Source organism: Zingiber officinale, chromosome 2B, assembly GCF_018446385.1.
Source record: "Zingiber officinale cultivar Zhangliang chromosome 2B, Zo_v1.1, whole genome shotgun sequence".
NCBI lineage: Eukaryota > Viridiplantae > Streptophyta > Magnoliopsida > Zingiberales > Zingiberaceae > Zingiber > Zingiber officinale.
In genome coordinates, this window is record NC_055989.1 from 5,388,230 (window position 1) to 5,409,216 (window position 20,987).

Below are 20,987 nucleotides of genomic sequence, written 5' to 3' on the forward strand. Positions count from 1 at the left end.
TTTTTGTTTTTTTGCCATCCTCATCATAGATCCACCTCCCGACCTCCGGACGTGATCATAAAAATTAGAAAGGACGAGAAGACATATTTCAAGACAAACAACAATAACTTGCACGACGGAAACATTTGGTTACAATCTTGGCACCCAAGGTTGATCTTCATCAATCAACCTCCAGGTTTAATTTATTCGCTTACAAATACAATCCATTGCTTTGCACGGGAAATTAGACATTTATAATTACTTAATTAATTACGTGTAATATAATATTAAGTAAATTATAAATAAATTACATGCATGTTGGAGCAGACATACACAATAAGAGCATCTATCTGCAACGCGCGTTAATAGTAATATAATATATATATATATATATATATATATAATTTTTTTAATATGTAAATCTTTTAACACCGTTTAATTCCTTTAACGTGTTAAAAGAACAGTATATAAACAGTGTAATCATGTGGATATTAACACTGTGTATTAACAGCGTTGCAGATGACCTAAAGATGATCGTATTAGCACATGCACGATTTTGTAGCTAGCAGGGGTAACTAGCTAGCTACCACAGTCCACAGGCCTGTGGCCGATTGAGATGCTATGGGGCTGGAGGCCATGGGAGTCTGGAGAAGCCGCTGCAGGAGCGGGAGCCGGAGCAGGAGGCGTAGCCGGAGCTGCAGCCACAGCCGCAACCGGAACGGGAGCCGCAGCCGGAGCCGCTGCAGGAGCCGGAGCAGGAGGAGTAGCCAGAGCTGCAGCCGCAGCCGCAACCGGAGCGGGAGCCACAGCCGGAGCTGGAGCCGCAGCCGCAGCCGCAGCCACCTGGGTTCATTTCGAAGGAGAACATGTAGCAGTAGCACCACACCCGCTGCAGCGGTGCCGGCTGCGGCGTTTTCGCCGGCTGAGTATGATCTGATTGGATTTCTACGTTTTTGATCACATCGCCGGCCATGCGGCGGAGGTAGCAGATGAAACAGTAGGGATCGAAGGGGCCGGAGACCGTCATCGTGCCCTTCTTCTCATCGAAGACGCGAGAAGTGATCTTGAACGACACTAATTATAAAAACACATGCACGGAATCCAAAAGAGAAAGAGTAGTAGTAAGTAATTAAGCCATGATCGCTTTTAATTTAATTATATAACTTTATAAATTAACGATCGATCGAGTAATAGAATCCAGTGCTCACTCTCGAGCTGGCACAGAGTGCACTTTATCTTAGCGGCGCTGGAGCAGCATTTCAGATCAACCGTTATGATGACTGTGGCGACCTGCGCACAGCTCCACAAGTCCAATTGCAGGATCAAAAATTAATTAATTAATTATAGAGGGATGGGAAATTGAGTGAGTACCTTCGGCTTCGGCTCTGCCATCTCTTCCGGTTGATAATTGTGGTTAGAAGAGGATGCGAAGTGGTTCTCTTTATAGAATTGGAAACAGACTTTTTCTTATTTTTTTTTTCTAGTTTGATAATTGTGGCAATGAAGCAGCTAGCCACATAGGTATGGATGTTGATGTGGTTGTAAGGACGGGTCTATTCCGCAGAGGATAGTTATCATTGTGGAGGTCAAAGTCAAAACGATCAACGCTCAAATATCATTTTCCGATCAGACGATCATGTCCCGATCGAGAGGAGAGGGGTTCGATCCGACTCCACCTCTGACACTCGGGTAATATGCCGAACAGCCGACACTCAATAAGAAAGGACATCAAAGGAGACGGTATACAAAAGCTGAGTCGATTAGCTACCCCGCTCGGACAGACAGCAATCTTCGACATTGGCACATTGGAACCACGGCCGAACGGATGTGGCACAGACGTAGTGGCGGTCCGAACAGACGTAACACTGACACAGTGGCATTTTGATCGAGCGGACGGTACACAAGAACAGTGGAGTTCTGGCCGAGCGGCTAACCGCCTCGTCCCAGCAACATACTCTCTCTGATATCCATCGATATCCTTTTGGGAGTAAGTGTCGCTGACACCCGGCATGGTCAACCAGAAGATCGTACGACGGAAGTTTCTAGTGTCATTTCAGAGATATACTCGACTTGTTAAGGTACAGTGATAGGGACACTTTACTGACGAGTCTTTTCAGAGAAAATTTTGAGACACATGCCCACTTGGAGAAGCGTGCACATGCGTTATGGGAGCTCTATATAAAGGGGAGTCCAAGCATCAGCGGAGGTATGCGCAATACACTGTTGTTACTATTGTTCATTGTTCTTATGCTCCGCTTTCTACTTCATCGTCGGTGACTGACTTGAGATCGGAGAGCCAACGTCGGGGACCCCTTTCCTGGCTCAACACTGATGTAGTCTGCAGTGGCGGATCTAGGGGAGAGCGGGGATATGCTTGAGCACCCCCTTACTCCCGGAAAATTCCACCAGTATGTTGTAGTCAGAGGGGCAGCGAGAAGGAAGACAAGCTCTGGCTCTCTTCTTTAAGCACCCTTTTCCTTTTTTATCTGGATCCGCCACTGGTAGTCTGTGTTGCATGTCGGAGCATAGTCTACAGGCGGTCAGTGGGAGCACCACCTTCCCAGCTTTTCATCTTATCAATTTTCGATGTATTCTCATTAACAAATCAATTAATCATAATAATGAAAAATAATTTCAAATTGACTTCAATCAATTAAGATTTATTATATTTGACATCACAATCAACATCGAAGATGTATTATATTTGACATCACAATCAACATCGATATAAATAAAATAGTAAAAATAATAGTTTTAAATCTATTATATTTACTCCTATGCTTAACAATTATATATCATATTTAATTTTTTCATTATTCTTTAAATAATTTATATAAATAAATTTACACTTTAGTAAATACATATCAAACAATTATTCTCTTTTATACTTCTTTTCTTGGTTTAACATCGTGTGCAATGATTGATCATGACCTTTTTACCTTCCGTTCTGTAGCTCCTGCGTTAATTTGTCAATGATTTGATCAACATAAATACGACAAAAGAAGTGAGTAGACTGATGTGTAACGAAGGAGAAGATGGAAGAACGTAAGAAGAACCAAACCTTGCCAAGCAAGCATATATATGGATGTTGTTTTCTGAAAAAGATGGACATCGATCTACAATGAACACAACGTGTGTATTCGATTTTGTCAATTTTCTTGAACTCAATTGGGCGCAACCTTAGCTTGTTTAATTTCTATGTCATTGCACGTACGCCTGGCATGGAAGCTAAGTGGAACTAGCAAAATGAAGTTTGCAATGAATAATGGTCTATACCAAATTTAACTTTCTACGAGCGTGCAATTATTCTATCTGCACATCGCATATTACAAGTATAAATCGTTGAAACTAAAGTCATAAGACATCGACAACGTCGCACATTGTGATTAAGAGCATTATATTCATGATGAGGGTTGCAGTGCTGCAGCTAAAAGTTTTCACACCATGCACTGTACATTTAGGGTTTAGGTGTGTTCAAGTCATCATTTATAACCTTGGTTATGTGATTACTAGGTAATCATATAACCAAGGTTATAGGGAATACAACATAACCTAATATTGTTTGGTTCAATCCTAGATAATGTAATAAAAATTTGTTTGGTTGGAGGTTTTAGTGTATCACCTAATTTGACATTTACTTTAATACCCTGAATAGATATTTTTATAGTTAAATTAATTTAATATTTGATTAATGTTTTTAAAATAAATTATTAATATTAATATTTAGTTATCTTCCCCAAACTAAACTAAACGGCCAAGAACAAGGCATCGATGGATCACTTCCAATTCCAAACACAGCTTAGGAAGAGGATTTCAGCAATGGAAACAAGTAGCAAAAATCGTCGATTTCTTTTCACAAGCATTTTAGTTTTTTTGGGTAAGGCGTTGATTTCATCTCCTACAATGGAAAGATGAAAAAGTGAAGAAGGCGGTGGCAGCGAGATCTGCTTCGATGAAGAAGGCAGAAGGACAACTCTGCAGCGGCAACAAGATCTGCTTCGAGATCTTCTATAATATATATAGATTGCGTCGTCGGCGACAGCGAGATCTGCTTCGATGAAGAAGGCGAAGAAGGCTGATTGTGTCGACAGCGAGATCTGCTTCGAGATCTTCTTCTATAATATATATAGATTGTGTCGTCGGCAGCAGCGAGATCTGCTTCGATGAAGAAGGCGGAGAAGTCTGTCGCCGTTGGTTCGAAGAAAACAAAGTGGGAGACGAAGCCGAAGTCTGCCGCCGCCGGTTTATCGCCGCTGCTCTAGGCTTTGGCCCCAAAAGGAAGAAAAGTGTCGAGATAAACAGTGAAGAAGGAAGGTTATATTTGAGAAAATAATTTACTTAATCCCGGAATCGTCTAAAACCTTACGATTTGGAGGTTTTTTGATTCCGGGATATAACCCCATTTTGCTGACGTGGCGGGAATCAAATATAACTTTGGAATCATTCATCACCTGAACCAAACAAGGTTAAACAATATAACCTTGGATGTATAATCAAGGTTATGGAGAATAACCCTGAACCAAACATGCCCTTAGGGTGTGACGATAACCACATACAATTATCAATATCATATAATTATTATTAATTTAGATATGTCACAATTCGTTTATCATTTAAAATAGAAATAAAAATTTGAATACATAATTTTTATTTATTTAATTAACTTTTGAGTCAATTTTACAAATAGCTTTTACATCCAAAACTAATACAAAATAATTGAAAAAAAAACTTTTGAGCCAAGTAAATTTGGTGATTGTCCATTGCTTTTCTGTCTTCCTTATGTAGCAGAATTCATTGTGTACTCACTGCAGACTATTCATTTTCTTTAGCTGATCAGGAATCCATCCAGTGAAATGATTATTTCCCACATTCCTAAAAGCAACAAGTGCAACCTAAATGTATGGTATACAAATTCTTGCTTGCCCATGCAAATGTGAACTTACGAATGCTGAAGAGGAAGATTAGCAAGAACATCTATATGTCCAGTAAATTCTCCAAATCCCTGGATAATATAATCAATCAACAACAATCGTACTGCTTAAGAAAATGTGTTGAGATTCAAATTTGCTGCTATAGAAGTATATGCAACATACAGTGTTGTCCTTGTTTTCTTGGTTTGTTCGAGATGGTCTTATTCTTATCAAATGGATGCATTTGACCTTTTTAGATAGTTTGCAACAGATTCTAATTAATTCTACAAGTCCTTCATGTGAATTACACATTCCAGTTGGCCCTCCATGTGAGTTCTCTTATGTAGAATTCATCGGTTGCTCTAATAGAAGTGAAGGGAGATGAGTAGTTCAACAAGGTAAATAGCATGACGGTCGACTCTTGCCTTCCAATTTAACTTATTTATGCTGCTTCAATCCAAATTGAAGTTGCTAATCTTCCCTTTGATTTAGCCAAGGCCAATTTTATAATATCAAAGGTGTTTGGTAGATTTTTTCAATTGACATTATATTTTTTTTTGTCACATCGTATTTTTGTTTTTCATGTAAAAAATAAAAGAGAGAAAAAAACAGAACCACTTTCTTCACAGCCTTAAGTCAGTCGTACGGATATAAAGGGAGATAACGCTGGTCCAGTTTCGCTTTCCCGTCTGAAAGGTGCATTGTGACTGGACCATAGAAAACCCAACGACCAACTCGTATGGAGTTGGAGTGTTCCACAGCCACCCAAACCCAACCTCGTGGACCCGGTTCTTTGTTTCCCCTTTGTCGTCACCGGCGGGTAGGTCACCCATCCCCCCCTTCCTTCCACGACAAAGTTACTCAACCGCGGGGCCACCGCCGTATTCCCGGATTCCTCCCTCGATCGAGACAGCGGTGCCTCGCCGGCCGGCGAACTTGCTCCGAAGTGATAATAAGCGCGAGAAGAGACATTTCAAGAGAAAAACAACTTGAACGACGGAAACTTTTTGGTTACAATACTGCCATCCAAGGTTGATGTTCGTCAACCTCGAGGTTCGCCTTACAATCCATAACTTTATACGGGAAATTAAACATTTATAAGTCAATTAATTACGTGGGAATTAAGCGAGTTAATAAATTACTTGTGGGAGCAGCAGGAGCAAGGATCGTATTCGCACACGATTTTGTAGCAGGGTGAGGGCTGCGGCAGCGGATGCGGTGGGGCCGGAGGCCATGAGCTGCAGCCACAGTACTGCGGCTGCTCGCAGGGCTTGTAGCAGCAGCGCCACATCGGGCCGGGTGGCCACACAGGTGGCGGCGGCGGTGGAGGCGGCGGCGGCGGAGGCGGCGGAGGTAGCGGTGGTTCGATTACTACGTTTATGATTACGCTGCCGGCCAAGGAGCAGAGCTGTTGGATGAAATGTTGGGGATCGAAGGGGCCAGTGACCGTCACCGTGTTCTTCTTCTCATCGAAGACGATCGAATTGGTCTTGAACCACACTAAAACACACAGAATCCAACAGAGAAATAGTAGTAAGCCAGAAGCAAGAGATCGCTTTCAATTATAACTTTGTAAACGAGTAATCCAGTGCTCACTCATGAGCTTGCACAGCGCCCACTTTATCGTTGCCGTGCTGTTCCAGCTTTTCAAATCAACCGTTATGATGACCGTGGAGACCTGTGCACAGCTCCAGATTTGCAGTTTGATGGGGGCCAGAAACAAGTCCAATTTTGCAGAATGAATGATCAAAATTAATAGTTCGAAAATAGAGGAATGGGAAATTGAGTACCTTCGGCTCTGCCATCTCTTCCAAGCTTTTTGAGTCTGAGAAGATGAAGCCGGGGAAGAAGAGGATTGGGAAATGGGGTCTTCTTTATAGACACAGATTTATTCTTGTTTCTGTAGTTGATAATCGTGGTCATGAAGCAGCCATAAACAATTACATGCAATAGGCTTCAGAGCTTTTTGGATGTATTCTCACTGGCCTATTAGCATTGTGTTCAATGCCTGAATAAAAGATATTGGTAGAATAGAACCATCATCATCCACCTCCCACAACTCATTTGTATTGTACTGATGTGTAAAGAAGGAAGAACGACATCTTATCAAGCATGTGGATGTTGTTTTGTGCAAAAGAATCATGAGTTTCAAGTAATAATTAAGATTTTCAATTTGTTCAGGGCTGTGGTCCGAATTGCATGTTGATCAGCTTCCTTCTAGTGATTTGATGGAAAAGGAGATTGTGGGTTGGATAAAAAATGGTTTTCAATCCAAATATTAGTACTCCATCCATAGCTTTACTTCTTAACAATAGACTAATCATGATGAAAATTAACGACACTGCTTTTATATTTTGGATGGCTATGATACAGAATCAAAATCTTACCAACCATCTCTAACTATTGGCTGTAGCAGTAACAAACAATTTTGATATTATGGCATTGGAACTTCAAACTAAATCTCCATCATTAAAAGGAAAATAATCTCATCTTCTGAAATCATGCCAAAGCTATAGATGATCAAAGAAAACATGCTTTACTTGTCATCACATAATTTTCATATATTGTAGCTACACCACGAGGATGTGTCGAACATGTTATTATACTCAAGTCATTCCAAAAAATCCTAATATGCGCTTTCTAATTGAAGAAATTTAAAATTACTTTTAACAGGACTAATTCTGATCACCTAGAAACTCAGTAGCTTATCCTCTACATATGTGAATGGTTTTGAAAACAAATTTGATTAAGTAAACTTTGACCATGGGAAATTATCAAAAAATCACTGCATAAAGGCTCTTTCAAGTCAAATCCAAGTCAACATAAGAATTGATCAAATCAAATACACGTCAACTCAAATTTCTCCAAATAAAATTCCAGCAACTTTCCATTAAACCTTAGGTCTCTCCAAGTCAAATTCAAATCAAATACAAATCTTTAAACTTTTCCTGTACCAAATTCAAATAACTTCAAGTCAAGCTTTCAAATACTTTGGACCTCAAAGCATGTTTTGATGATCTCTACTTATGTTCACCATAGGGATCAAAATCAAATGTATGAGCATGTCTTGAAGGCCTTTGCTGATGATCATTCAAGTTTTGATCTTGAACATTTAACAACATATTTAATGCATATATTAATGTTCATTCAAATTTTGAGTTTCCAGGATAGCCCTTGGGACTTAGTTGAGTCTTATTCAAATCCAAACCTCTAAATGAGTCTCGATGACCTCTATTTATATTTACTCAAATTTTAAATTTTTTGATGGCCCTTTGGCCTTCATTGATGCTCTTTCAAGTCTCACACCTCTAAACATGTCTTGATGACCTCTTTCTATGTTCACCAATATTTCAATTTTTTTACGTTGATTTTTTCGCTAGAACTCTTTCAAAACTCAAATCTCTAAATGGACATTTGTTCATGTTCACTTAAATCTTAAGCTTGATCATCCTTCACTATTGCTCGTTTTGATCTAGAACCACTAACAAGTCTTGATGACCTCCATCTATGTTCAACAAATCATTAACTTTTAAGAAAGTATTTTGATGTTCACATATCCTCATTCAAATTTATAAAAATATCCTTCACTACCTGTCCACTCCAGCTCATTAGCCTTTAAGATTTTACCAATATAAATGTTATGCATGTTTGACACTATCTTAACTCTTTAATCGAAGATTCTCTACTTCTCTAGAGGTAATTAATGAAAGGCACTCGTGTCTGTTGAAGTGTCAATTGTTCCTACAATAAAAATATAAGCTCACAGAAAGGCCAATATTTGTGAAAGAAAATTTCCCTACCTTCTCTCATTCTCTTTTTCTAAAGAAAGGGGGAAATAAATTGTTCTATGGCATAACTACAATTTTATAAATCAGATTGCATCTTCAAAATCAAAACTTTTATCCATAATAAACTTCTAAATATTTTGAATAAAATGTTGATATTTTATTGTATTCAAAGGAGTTATTTCGATAAAAATTCAACTATAAATTATTTTATAAAAGTGCTTTGCCCTGTAATCATGGACATTCAGGAATGAGAAATATTTTTAGTAAAAAAAAAAATATAGTAGCATGTTTTAATCAATTTTATTTACCGAGGACTTATTTCGATAAATTACCTATTTTATTTTAATTTCTTTCCCACCTAGTTCTATTTCTTTCATTTATAGAACTTATATTTAGAAAGGAAATATGATAGAAATTCAATAATAAGAATTTAATGTTTAACAAGTTATTTTCTTCATTTTAACTCCAACTCCATGCTTCAGATAAGAAATTCACCACTTCAATCAACATTTTTTTTCATTATAAGTTTCACTCAATTTTAAAGAACTAGCCAGATCATCAGCCACTAATTACTTGTGATTTGTGGAGGCATCTTGATCTAAGAAATAATAATAATAATAATTTCAATTCCCCCATATTTCTCTGTCCAGATCATTTCCAAGCAACTTAGCCTCTATGACCCCGGGAATCAAATAAAACCTCCAACGTGTCATCCCCTAATAGGCTTATCCTAAGGCAAATCATCCAGACTGGATTATCACAATATCAAGGAATCGAACGACAACCTATTGCCTTCCATTTACGTGGCCTCCTCCGCGCCCACTACTTCCCTTCCTCCACTCCATATTAATCGAGCCATCACCTCCCTAGTCTCGAAGTCGCTCTCTTGTGGTCGTTAACTATCGACTAAAACTCCACCCAAGTCGAGCTCAAGCAGTGAATTCATGGCTACATCCGCGGTGCAGCACTCGGCGTTCACCGGCCAGGCTGTGCTCCGGAAACAAAGCGAGCTCGCGCGCAAGGCCGGCGTCGCCGACGAGGGCCGATTCTACATGCGACGCACCGTCGCCAGTGCTCCGCAGAGCATCTGGTAGCTAATTTTCTAATTTCCATTTATTTAAATAATATTTAAAAATATGTGATTAAATTTCTAAATGAAGGTATGGGCCGGACCGGCCCAAGTACTTGGGCCCGTTCTCGGAGCAGACCCCCTCGTACCTGAAAGGGGAGTTTCCCCGGCGACTACGGCTGGGACACCGCTGGCCTCTCCGCCGACCCAGAGACCTTCGCCAAGGACCGCGAGCTGGAGGTGATCCACTGCCGGTGGGCCATGATGGGCGCCCTCGGCTGCGTCTTCCCGGAGATCCTCTCAAAGAACGGGGTCAAGTTCGGGGAGGCGGTGTGGTTCAAGGCGGGAGCGCAGATCTTCTCGGAGGGCGGGCTGGACTGCCTTGGAAACCCTAATTTGGTGCACGCCCAGAGCATCCTCGCGATCTGGGCCCTCGCAGGTGGTGCTGATGGGGTTGGTGGAGGGGTACCGCGTGGACGGCGGCCCGCTGGGGGAGGGCCTCGACGCCATCTACCCCGGCGGCGCCTTCGACCCGCTTGGACTCGCCGACGACCCGGACGCCTTCGCGTAGCTGAAGGTGAAGGAGATCAAGAAATGGAGGCTAGCGATGTTCTCCATGTTTGGGTTCTTCGTGCAGGCGATCGTGACGGTGAAGAGGCCGATTTGATTTGCCTTGGCTGGTGTCACAGTAACGATTATTAATGTGCATCGAATACCAGTGAAAGTATAGAACGCCGTTTTATGTCTCCGTTTTAATCACCGATTTAATATGTCTCTTTGTGTTCTTGAGCATGCAAAATTGAAATGAGACATTGTTTATAACGGGTCCGATATATAAAAATTCAAAAATAATAGGATTATACATGTTGTAAATTTTCACTTACTTTGTAAAAGCAATTTGTTGACTATGTTGGCTGGCCATGCCTCTTTATCGCGCTTTGTACCAACCTGATCAGTTTAAACAAATCCTGGGTTAATTATTAGTTAAAGATACATTATTAAGAATGCAAGGATTATACAGACATTACTGACCTCAGTGACAATAAGGACCTTGGCTAGTTCATTTTGTGATGAAGTTGCAATAAACCAAAACCTTGAGCTACACAAGTGGAATTTCCAAACACTTGTATGTCCTTATGTTAGACTTACAAAAAGTAGAATAAGACTATGTACAATGAATCATTTCTTGAAATTTTGTATAGTCAGAATTTCGTGCACCGAATTACTGTTTTTGTATGTACTCATGTTCCACCAGTAGAGACAAGCATTCAAAGAATATAAAAAAAAAATGAAAAACGTAAATAACATTTCAAGGTTCCATCCCAAATTTGTAATATATACCTTTTAAAGGAGTTCCATTAAGGAAGGTAATTGAACATTTTAGACAACTAAACAAATTCAGTTATAAATGTGAACAATTGACAAATTATAAATAAAAGCATGAACTCTATCATCATAACCAATAGTTATTAATAAATTGTATGGATGCCAAACATGGCCGGCTTTAGGCATAGGCCATTAAGGCCTATGCCTAGGGCCCCAATTTTTATTGGGACCCATTATTTTTAATGTATTAAAAATATTTGTTAAAGATAATGAAAAAAATAGGTCCACATAATAAAAGATTATGCAATCTCATTATCTAAAAATTAGGATCATTATTTTTTAATATATTAAATATATTTTTATGTATACCTTTTAAGAGAATGGAAAAAGATAGGGTCCGCATGATTAAATAAATATTTACATGATCTCAATCTATCAAAACTTCAGATTTCATAAGGATCTCATTATAATTCCAATAGAACGAGTCATAAAGAGACTCTTTTTTTAACAAATTAATTTTTTAAAAATTATGAATGTTATTTTATAAAATTTAATCTATTCCTCTTCAATATCTCTCAATCATAGCCTACTCTCGTTACATTTCTCATTAGTTGGTGATGCTTTCTCTTTAATCAATAAGAACATGAATTAAATTTTTTTTATCTTATCCATACAATACAAAATAAAAATGTTAGTTTTTTTTTTTTTTTTTTTTTTTTTTGAAGTTTCCCCTCTTCTTTTCCAACTCTCTCTCTCTCTCTCTCTCTACTTTTCTTGCTCATTGAGATTCGAGAAGAGAAACTTCACTTCTCCACCTAACACTAACAAGCTGATTTAGTCGGTACTACTATACTCCTTGATTAAATTCAAATGTTCATGCATTCATCCATATTGTGTCGGATCAAAATGGAAGATTTTATTATTTTTTTAGCAATAATGAGTTAGATACCTTTACCATTTCGCTTTCTTGATAGATTAAGTTTAATTTTTATTTAGATATATTTACAATCATAAATTATTCAATTTTCCTATATCTTCATTCCATCATTTATAATTGCTCTGGTTTAAGTAATAAAAAATATGATTTATTTTTTCTTTTGCCCCGTTGTTAAAATGGTTTTTATTTAGTTCTTGATAAATGATAATGACAGATTTAGTCTGATTTTTATTTTCTAAAGATTGTATTTAGTTTTGTCATTTTGTACATTATTTTTTATTTATTTATTTTTTGTGTTTCGCCGATAATGATGAGTTGAGCATGGGAGAATGATTTTTTTGTATTGTTATTCTATTTTATTATTCTTATTTTCTCAATTTTATTTCTTTTTTTAAGGCTTGTTCTCTCCGCCTTACATTTAAATAATTAGACATACTTCTATTTTCTTCATTTTAAAACAATTTTGAATACATTTATTCTTAGTTAACTGAATTGCAAACTTATTATCTACTTGAGATATTATTATATCTAATAATACTCTATTTAATACCGTAAAATTTATATTTACCTGAATTAGGTTATCTTGAATATAAAAATGTAATTAATAATTTTACATCTAAAAAGTGAGAAAATTAAATTGTATAAAAAAATATTTTATAAAATTAATATTTAATTTGTTAAAAAAATTTAAACCACCATTTTCTATCTAAATCTAAATGAAAAATGGTAAGATATTTTTTTTTTAAACAACGTCAAAGGCTTAAAAAAAACTTTCTGCTTAGGGTCTCAAATAGGCTTGAGCCGGCCCTGATGCCAAACTCTGTAAAGATTGACATGTTAGTGCAAAGCAAAAAGCAAAAATGAATCACAGTGATAATGAAGACATCTGAGATAACAACAAAGTAAAATTTTTAATCACAAGTCTTGAGAACAATGTGAACATCTAATTGCTCTTCTTCTTTTTCATGTGATAAAAAATGTATATGTTACATGAGATGACTTCAAAAGTCCTATCAGATGGGTCTAATGACTAGGGTATGAGATGTTGTCACCATAAGGTCTTAGGTTCAAATCTCAATAAAATCGAAATAAATATCTCCCTTATGTGCTAGTCACTATTCCAAAGACTAATAGTCGCCCGTAATTTATCTCCTCCATATTAATCGAACATATTCGCCTTTTGTCACCTTGAGATGACTTCAAAAGGTCTCCTCAGATGGATCTAGTGATTAGCGCATGAGATATTGTCATCATGAGGAATGAGGTTCGAATCTCAACAAAATCGAAATAAATATCTCCCTTATGTATTAGTCATTATTCCAAAGGCTAATAGTTGTCTGTAATTTATCTTCTCCATGTTGACTTGAGATGGATTGATGGAGGTGCTGAAGACGAACGTATTCATCTTTTGCTATCATGAGATGACTTCAAAAGAGAAAACTTGGTTGGCGTTGCTAACTTCTAGTCAGTTATCATCCAAAAATAAATAAATGAACTTACCCAAAGTTTCTGAAATACTAATTGTAACTAAAACTTCATCACATTGAAATTATCTTATAGTAGATTGACAAAAAGAAACAGCAAGAGGATTACCTTTACCAAACAGGTTAGGAACAATATTTTCTTTAAAAAAAGAACATACAAATTCACCTTTTGTTTTGGTTCATCTAATTTTCCAAGGCATACCTCATCAATTATCGGATTATAAACAACACCAACAGTTGAAATTTTTATAACAGCAAGACCAATGGAGGCACAGACAATGGGGAACCAGCATCAAATTACTGAGAAATGAACAAGGCGGAAGCAAGAGAGAAAATTAGCAGTGTCCTTTGATTGGTATACCCATGGACAAAATTAGTGGTTCCATCCACTGGATCAACAATCCAGGTAGGCTCATTGATCAGCTCAGAAGTTTCTTCACCAATGAACTACTCATAGGTAATAAACATGTGAAACATTAAAGGCACCAGTTTCCCCAAAATATAAACCAAAATATACAACTAGATTACAAAGACACTAGATGTACTTTATGACCAGGGTAGTGCTTAAGGTGACTGAAGATAAGTTCTTCACATGCCTTATCAGTTCAGTGACCAAATCCACCTGCATTTCCATAATGATTACATTTATCAATCTCTCTATTGAAAACTCAGAAAGAATATGCGTTAAATCTTCCATTCCCCCATAGCACTAAAGAACTGAAAAGTGAAAACAAAATCATTGTTGAAGACCCCACCCTACAAAATATGCTGCTAGCATTAGCCATTACAGCAGCAAGGACAACACCCTCTTTGCTCAAACCACAGTCAAAGCAATCAAGAATTATTTTCCCCAGCCGTGGCTCAACGCCCAATTTCACCAAATATTAACCGATTCTGTAAGGTCAAAGACCTCACCTTTCCGTGTGACAGCACCTAAATGTATTAGATTCTGAATTGCTATTTCAACTGCCCTAGGGCACGGAACATCAACAAACTCAAAGTCATCAACATTCTTAGTACCCAAAGCAAGGATTCGCAAAACAGCAATACCAAGGTGGACTTTCCGGATTTCAGGTTTCTGATGCATTTTCATTGCATGAAAATCAGACTCTAAATAGAGTATGTAACACTTGCCAGGTTCTGTTCCACCTGCTCGGCCAGCTCGTTGGTTAGCAGAACTTTGACTGAATGCACTGACCTTAAGCACATTAGTCCCGGTGCTAGGTTCAAACCTGCTCTGTTTAACCATTCCAGAATCAACAACGTATTTAATAACTTTGATGGTGAGAGATGTCTCAGCAATTTTCATGCAGAAAATAACTTTTCTCTTGCCAGGATAAACCTGAAAAACTTTTCTTTGCTCTTCAACAGAAAGTTTTTCATGCATAGGCATTACCAAAGCAGTAGGATCAGTAAAGATTTAGCAAGCCCATTCTACTTCAATCTGAGAAGTCAAAAATGCTAGGATGACACCATCTTCTTCTGTCTTGTGAATATAACTTACCATTTTTAGGACATCCAAGACATATGAAGCACATTTTCCAGAAGGGACCTTTATATTAGTAGAACCATAAGGGCTAGCAGATACATCAGCTACATATTTGATTTCCACAGGACAATTTATTCCCATGACATAATAGGTGCTGCAACCATAAACATAATCTGAGAATTTGGTTGCATCAGTTGTCGCAGACATTATTATAAGATGGAATTCTGGTCTTTTAAGCAGCTCCTTTTAATCAATGCCAGAAGAAGATCAGTGTTCAAACTTCTTTGATGAGCTTCATCTATAACAATGCATGAAATGCCATCCCAACTTGTACCATTCATAAAGTGTAGAAGGAGACAGTGGTCTGTCATAAATATTATGCCTGATTTAAATTCTTGAAAGGGTGAATAACTGGGATAAGAAAGCACAAAGCTGTTAGGATAACACCCGTTGGCTTCCTCTCTAACCCTTTGTGCCAATGTGTTTGCCGCAATTTTGCGAGGTTGTGTGCACACAACAGCTTTGTGAGCAGCAAATCCCGAATCAGCAAGAAACTGTGCCAATTGAGTACCCTTTCCTGAGCCAGTCTCTCCAATCAAGACTACGACCTGTTAAAAGAAAAAAAAAAAAAAAAAAAAAAAAAGACAAAACATGCACTTACAAAGAAGTCCATGATTCTAAAGATACTATATTGTAAAGAGAACCTCGGAAAGCATAAATGTACCAGAAATCCTAAAAGTCGCAAGAACATAATGGGCAATAGCTAAAATAAGAGTCTAGCGCATTCATTGAACATTAGAAAACCAAAAGTTGGCACTAGCTGTGTAGGATAAGAATAAAATCATCACCCAAGCTAGCAGCTCAATTCATCATGTCGTGCACTTTTCATCTTCTTCATTCTTGACATCACCGGAAATTGGCTTGAGCGTCGAAGGAGACGACCAGGGCAGCCCGATCTCCGTCCTAACCCCTCTTTCACTCTTCTACTCTTTGCAGGCTATTCCGGCAATAGGGACAGCTCACCCCCTCATTCTCCTGGTTTTTAACTCGAGGTCTTCTTCCAGTCAACACCAGCAACAGCTCGCTTTCACAACTTCCCAAGGGGATCGAAAGCATACAAGTTAAATCAAAGAATATTAAAATATAATATATAAAAAATGGCAAGCTAAAAGAATTACCTGATTGGAAAAAAATAGGAAAGAATTTCCCTTTTACATCCATAAATGGGTAACTCATCCTTAAATCGTCGACACTCTCTCATCATCAATCTATGAATTTGATTCCCATCTAACTCATCTCTAAGATAAAAAAAAAATCAACTTGTCCATCCTAACAGTTCATCTCTTTATGCAAATCAGAGTAAATGTCCTCTACTTGCTCCCCAAGTTTCAGCCCTGAACTCCCGTAGCTTATCCTTAATTTCTTTCTCTCACTCCGCAGTTCATCAATAATGTCTCAGTGCGTCATATATTAGTGAACTGAAGAGCGAGAGAAAGTACTTGCGGGATGAGCTATGGGAGTTTAGGGCTGCCATGGGATGTTTTCTTGTTAAACTTAGGGAAAAAATAAAGGACATTCACTTTGATTTGCATAAAGAGGAACTGTTGGGATTGACAAGTTTGAATTTTTTTTGTAATTAGACTGGAATCAAATTCATAGATTGATGAAGAGAGCTCATTGATCTTCTGCTCTGAGAACCGCACTCCTATATAATAAAGAAGTCCTATAATGTGAGGGCAAAATAGAGCCTTCAAAAGAATCTCCTCCTCGGATTTATCATATGGAGCGTCCAAGGCGACTTTAATAAGATGGGTGAGGAGGTGGGCGGCATCAAGGCACTAAAGAACTGAAAAGTGAAAACAAAATCATTGTAAAATGTCTCCCATGTGAAAAATTGAGAATCTAACAACGTCCATTTTAAAATGTCATTAAGCTATTCTGCAACTGCACAGCATAGAAATGGGAAATGTCCAATGCATTAAGGGGAAAAAATCTTCCAAACTGGCAAACATTTTAAAATGCAAGCTTCACAGGAGCATGTAAACAATGGTACATCAAACAATTAGCAATCTAGGATTGTTGCACCTAAAACTAACCATGTGGAAATTCAGGATGAGATCGAAAAGGAAGAACGCACCTTGCCTTTGTGCTCCACATGATGCTTCGTCTGGCAAAATCCCTCGCGAATAATCTAGGTCAAAAAGAACGATCAAGGTCGATAACAGATTCAGAAGCTCAAGAGTCAACGGATCGACTACCTCTCCGGCACTTTTGGCGGCGTCCACTGCGACGGAGAAGAACGAAAAGTGAGAAGCATCTGAAACCAAAACAAATGAGAACAAAAGGCGATCGATTGGAAGAACGAAAAGTGAGATGAGGAAAAGTAGCGTAGTTCTCTCACATTTTGGGTGCGATCTCCTCCGTGGGCTGAAGGAAAACTCTATAAAGAAATCGGGCTAGGGTACGTTGTGATTGGCTGTGCATGGTAAACAGCGTTCAGCCTTTGGACAATCACACTCCTGCTGGGCCTCAGTACAAGCCTCTTCCGACTGACGACTCGATCATCGAACTGAAACTAACTTGACCGTGATGTCGAATCCTCTTAACCAAAAATTAATGGAAAAAAAAAATCAAAAGATCTCCTATTTTATATTTTACTTTTATAAAAGTTAGCGGTTATAAAAGTTACCCATAAGTACTCCAATATATTTAGAATGGATTTAAGATTTAAAATTTATATTAGATAGAAATTATCTGATAACTATTATAAAATATTTATGAATTTAGGATTTAAGATTTATATAGAAGTCATTTCGTAAGCTCATTATACTTTAATATGAGAAGTCAAAACTTCTAGGATGACACCATCTTCTAGGGAATATTACCATTTTTAGGACATCCAAACACATTTTACAGAAGGGACCTTTATATTAGTAGAACCATAAGGACTAGCACATACATTAGCTACATATTTGATTTCCACAGAAAAATTTCTTCCCTTGACATAATAGGTGCTGCAACCATAAAAAATAATCTGAGAATTTGGTTGGATCAACTGTCGCAGACATTATTATAAGATGCAATTCTAACCTTTTAAGCAGCTCCTTTTTAATCAATGCCAGAAGAAGATCAGTATTCAAACTTCTTTGATGAGCTTCATCTATAATAATGCATGAAATGCCATCCCAACTTGTACCATTCATAAAGTGCTGAAGGAGACAGTGATCTGTCATAAATATTATGCCAGATTTAAATTCTTAAAAGGGTGAATAACTAGGATAAGAAAGCACAAAGCTGTCAGGATAACACCCATTGGCTTCCTCTCGAATCCTTTGTGCCAATGTGTTTGCCGCAATTTTACGAGGTTGTGTGCACACAACAGCTTTGTGAGCAGCAAATCCCGAATCAGCAAGAAACTGTGCCAATTGAGTACCCTTTCCTGAGCTAGTCTCTCCGATCAAGACTATGTCTGTTAAAAGAAAAAAAAAACATGCACTGACAAAGAAGTCCATGATTCTAAAGATACTATATTGTAAAGAGGACCTTGGAAAGCATAAATGTACCAGAAATCCTAGAAGTCACAAGAACATAATGGGCAATAGCTAAAATAAGAGTCTAGCACATTCATTGAACAATTAGAAAACCAAAAGTTGGCACTAGCTGTGCAAGATAAGAATAAAATCGTCACCCAAGCTAGCAGCTCAATTCATCATGTCGTGCATGCAGAAGACAGCTAAAGAACTTACTCCATGACAATTGACATGGACCCTATTAGATCGATGGACAACAATGCCTCTAGTAAACTTCAATGAGCATAGAAGAAAACAAATTTATCTACAAACACGCACACTAGCTAGAAAATGTCTAAACAAAAGGCAATTGGTAACTGAAAGTCTGAAAGAATTTGGATGAATCATCCTCTCGAATTTAAAGTGAATATGTCAGTCAAATCTTCCCCTACTTTTGGCAATATGTTGATCAACATCAATTGTTCTACTTGCCAGTTGATCAACATTCTGTTCATTCATTAGCATTAATAATTATATTCCCCTATTCCAGATGCTTACCCAGCTGGCACAATGTTTGGAAACTTTCAGTGTTAGAAAACCAAAGGTTGTGAACTTCATGATTATCCTCTCAATGGTGTCTTTTTGGTGTCATCTCTCTGCTAGCTACTGATGCATTGAAAATATTCATACAATATAGCTATCCTGCAACATTGATCTCCCTATCACAGAGGTGTGGTAATCAATTGTATAGCATCCAACATCAACAATTTCAGAGGCCTGGTGTAGTTTTTTTTGGAACAGTGCTATGGGGGTTCAAAAGGCTGGGAAATAATGTTGGAGACAGGAGCATTTTGAATATTTGTTATGCATATTATGGCTGGACAACTGTCAGTGTTGCACGCATTTACGAACCGTTGAACCTACTCAATCCAATCGAACCTCAGGTCTGCATTAACACAGTGAGATGTTAGGACATATATTAGGTATGCCCATACACGATTGTAAATCTTTTTTGAATCATAATTTATTTACCTCCTACTACTACTACTACCATCACCACCACCACCACTACTACTACTACTAATAATAATCTAGTATAATCTGTTTCACTTATTATGGAAGTTGAGTATTAAAATTGTCACGACGGCATGGGTTAAAACGGCATGTTGAGTTGGGTCAAAATCAAGAGAGCTCAATAATTATCTTGAGTCTGTTGGTGCAGTTTACACTAACGGTCTAACTAAGATTTTGATAAATGGCAAGTAAGTTAAGTATCTTTGTGATCTAAGTATTTACCAAATGTACAGGAGTTGACGGATCACCAGGCTGAAATCCAGCTAGGTCCATGGGATCGGATAGCTCGTGCCAAGTCCAGATAGGTCAACAGGCTGACCTGATATCTGGCGGGAAGTCTGATTGAGTTTGCGGGACATGACAACCGACAAAAGTCCAGTTGGATCTGCGGACCTGACAATTGGCATGAAGACCTGGTGGGTCATGAGGCTAGTCAACCGACTATAAGTTGGTAAGTAAAAGTAAGTCACTAGAGGAGAGTGACTCGGTGAGGCGCGTCCCGATTGAGGGACAGTAGGCGTCGATCTAGTTTAGGTCCATTTCATATCCCTAAACTGAGAGCTTGACTAGATCCTAGTCTCAGAGTGACAAGATCTAATTACTACTCAATATAATTGTGCTAACACTTATCTTGCAGGTTATTATTTGTTTTATTAGACTAACACGGTTTGCATGGCAAGAAGAGCAAAAAAGTCTCAGGTGAATAGTCCCTGAGGCGCCTTCCAGGAGATGGAAGGCGCCTTCAAGTTTTGGAAGGCACCTTCGGTGCCTTAAAGACGCCTTCCATAGTATAAAGTTCAGATTTCGTCAAAGATAATGATCAGGTTGTTCTGGATTAGACTTGGCACATTGAAGGCATCTTTAAGGCCTTTGAAGGCAGCTTCCTTGCTCAATAAAGGAGTGCTCATCCCAGACATGAAATGAATCACTCACACGAACTTCTATGCTTTCGATTGGACTTTCGACCATTCCGACTTCCTTCTGCTGCTTCAAAGAAGTATGTCTGCCACCAAGCTATGCTTCCGAGTCATCCAATCATTTCCGGCATACCGACAGCAACACGCGAAGGCACTCTAAAGTATTGGTAAATTTAAATAGTGTTGAATTCTTTATAGTACTGTTTAAAAAAGGAAAGTATAAGTTGCTACACTATCTCTATCTTTTATACTCGATCCCCTCTTTCGGTGGTTCCGGAAGAGGTATTTAATGGATTAACCATTGATAGGTCCGTGAGATTTGAGTCTTGGAGTAGAAGTCGTCAAAGGTTCTGAACCAAGTAAAAATCCTTGTGTTCATGCTTCTTTCGTTTCTGTCTACTTCTTTTCCATTGTGTACTTTGTTCTGAAAAATGAAAAAGGTAAGTTTTTTAAAAGCACGTGATTCACCCCCCCCCCCCTCTTCTCCCCTCACGTGTGACTTGAT

General features: G+C 38.1%; 2 protein-coding genes and 2 pseudogenes across 3 annotated transcripts; 1 reads left to right on the forward strand and 3 right to left on the reverse strand.

Annotated features, from left to right (window-relative positions):
• Positions 1-429: 429 nt before the first annotated feature.
• Positions 430-1,488, reverse strand: LOC122048953. Its single transcript, XM_042610461.1, has 3 exons — positions 1,351-1,488; positions 1,188-1,269; positions 430-1,053 (listed from the first exon to the last, which is right to left on the reverse strand). Exons 1-3 carry the CDS (start codon positions 1,369-1,371, stop codon positions 599-601), a joined length of 558 nt encoding a protein of 185 aa, XP_042466395.1. The 5' UTR covers positions 1,372-1,488; the 3' UTR covers positions 430-598.
• Positions 1,489-5,878: 4,390 nt separating this feature from the next.
• On the reverse strand, positions 5,879-10,033 carry LOC122045180 (leucine-rich repeat extensin-like protein 6). Of its 2 annotated transcripts, none has more exons than XM_042605286.1 (4): positions 9,896-10,033; positions 6,680-6,897; positions 6,486-6,567; positions 5,879-6,389 (listed from the first exon to the last, which is right to left on the reverse strand). In XM_042605286.1, exons 2-4 carry the CDS (start codon positions 6,692-6,694, stop codon positions 6,028-6,030), a joined length of 459 nt encoding a protein of 152 aa, XP_042461220.1. In that variant the 5' UTR covers positions 6,695-6,897; positions 9,896-10,033; the 3' UTR covers positions 5,879-6,027. The 2 variants fall into 2 exon arrangements, with proteins under 2 accessions (XP_042461220.1, XP_042461221.1); XM_042605287.1 differs by having other exon boundaries at positions 6,680-6,789; positions 9,896-10,021.
• LOC122045179 lies at positions 9,622-10,568 on the forward strand (annotated as a pseudogene).
• LOC122048117 lies at positions 10,131-18,745 on the reverse strand (annotated as a pseudogene).
• Between the last annotated feature and the right edge of the window lie 2,242 nt (positions 18,746-20,987).

Excerpts from the sequence above, each read along its gene's own strand:
- LOC122048953 (XM_042610461.1), bottom strand. The coding sequence starts at position 1,371 with ATGGCAGAGCCGAAGCCGAAG. Across the intron at positions 1,270-1,350 it reads TGGCAGAGCCGAAGCCGAAG|GTCGCCACAGTCATCATAAC; the intron begins GTACTCACTCAA and ends AGCTGTGCGCAG. Across the intron at positions 1,054-1,187 it reads CACTCTGTGCCAGCTCGAGA|TGTCGTTCAAGATCACTTCT; the intron begins GTGAGCACTGGA and ends TTTTATAATTAG.
- LOC122045180 (XM_042605286.1), bottom strand. Across the intron at positions 6,390-6,485 it reads GGCGCTGTGCAAGCTCATGA|TGTGGTTCAAGACCAATTCG; the intron begins GTGAGCACTGGA and ends TGTGTGTTTTAG.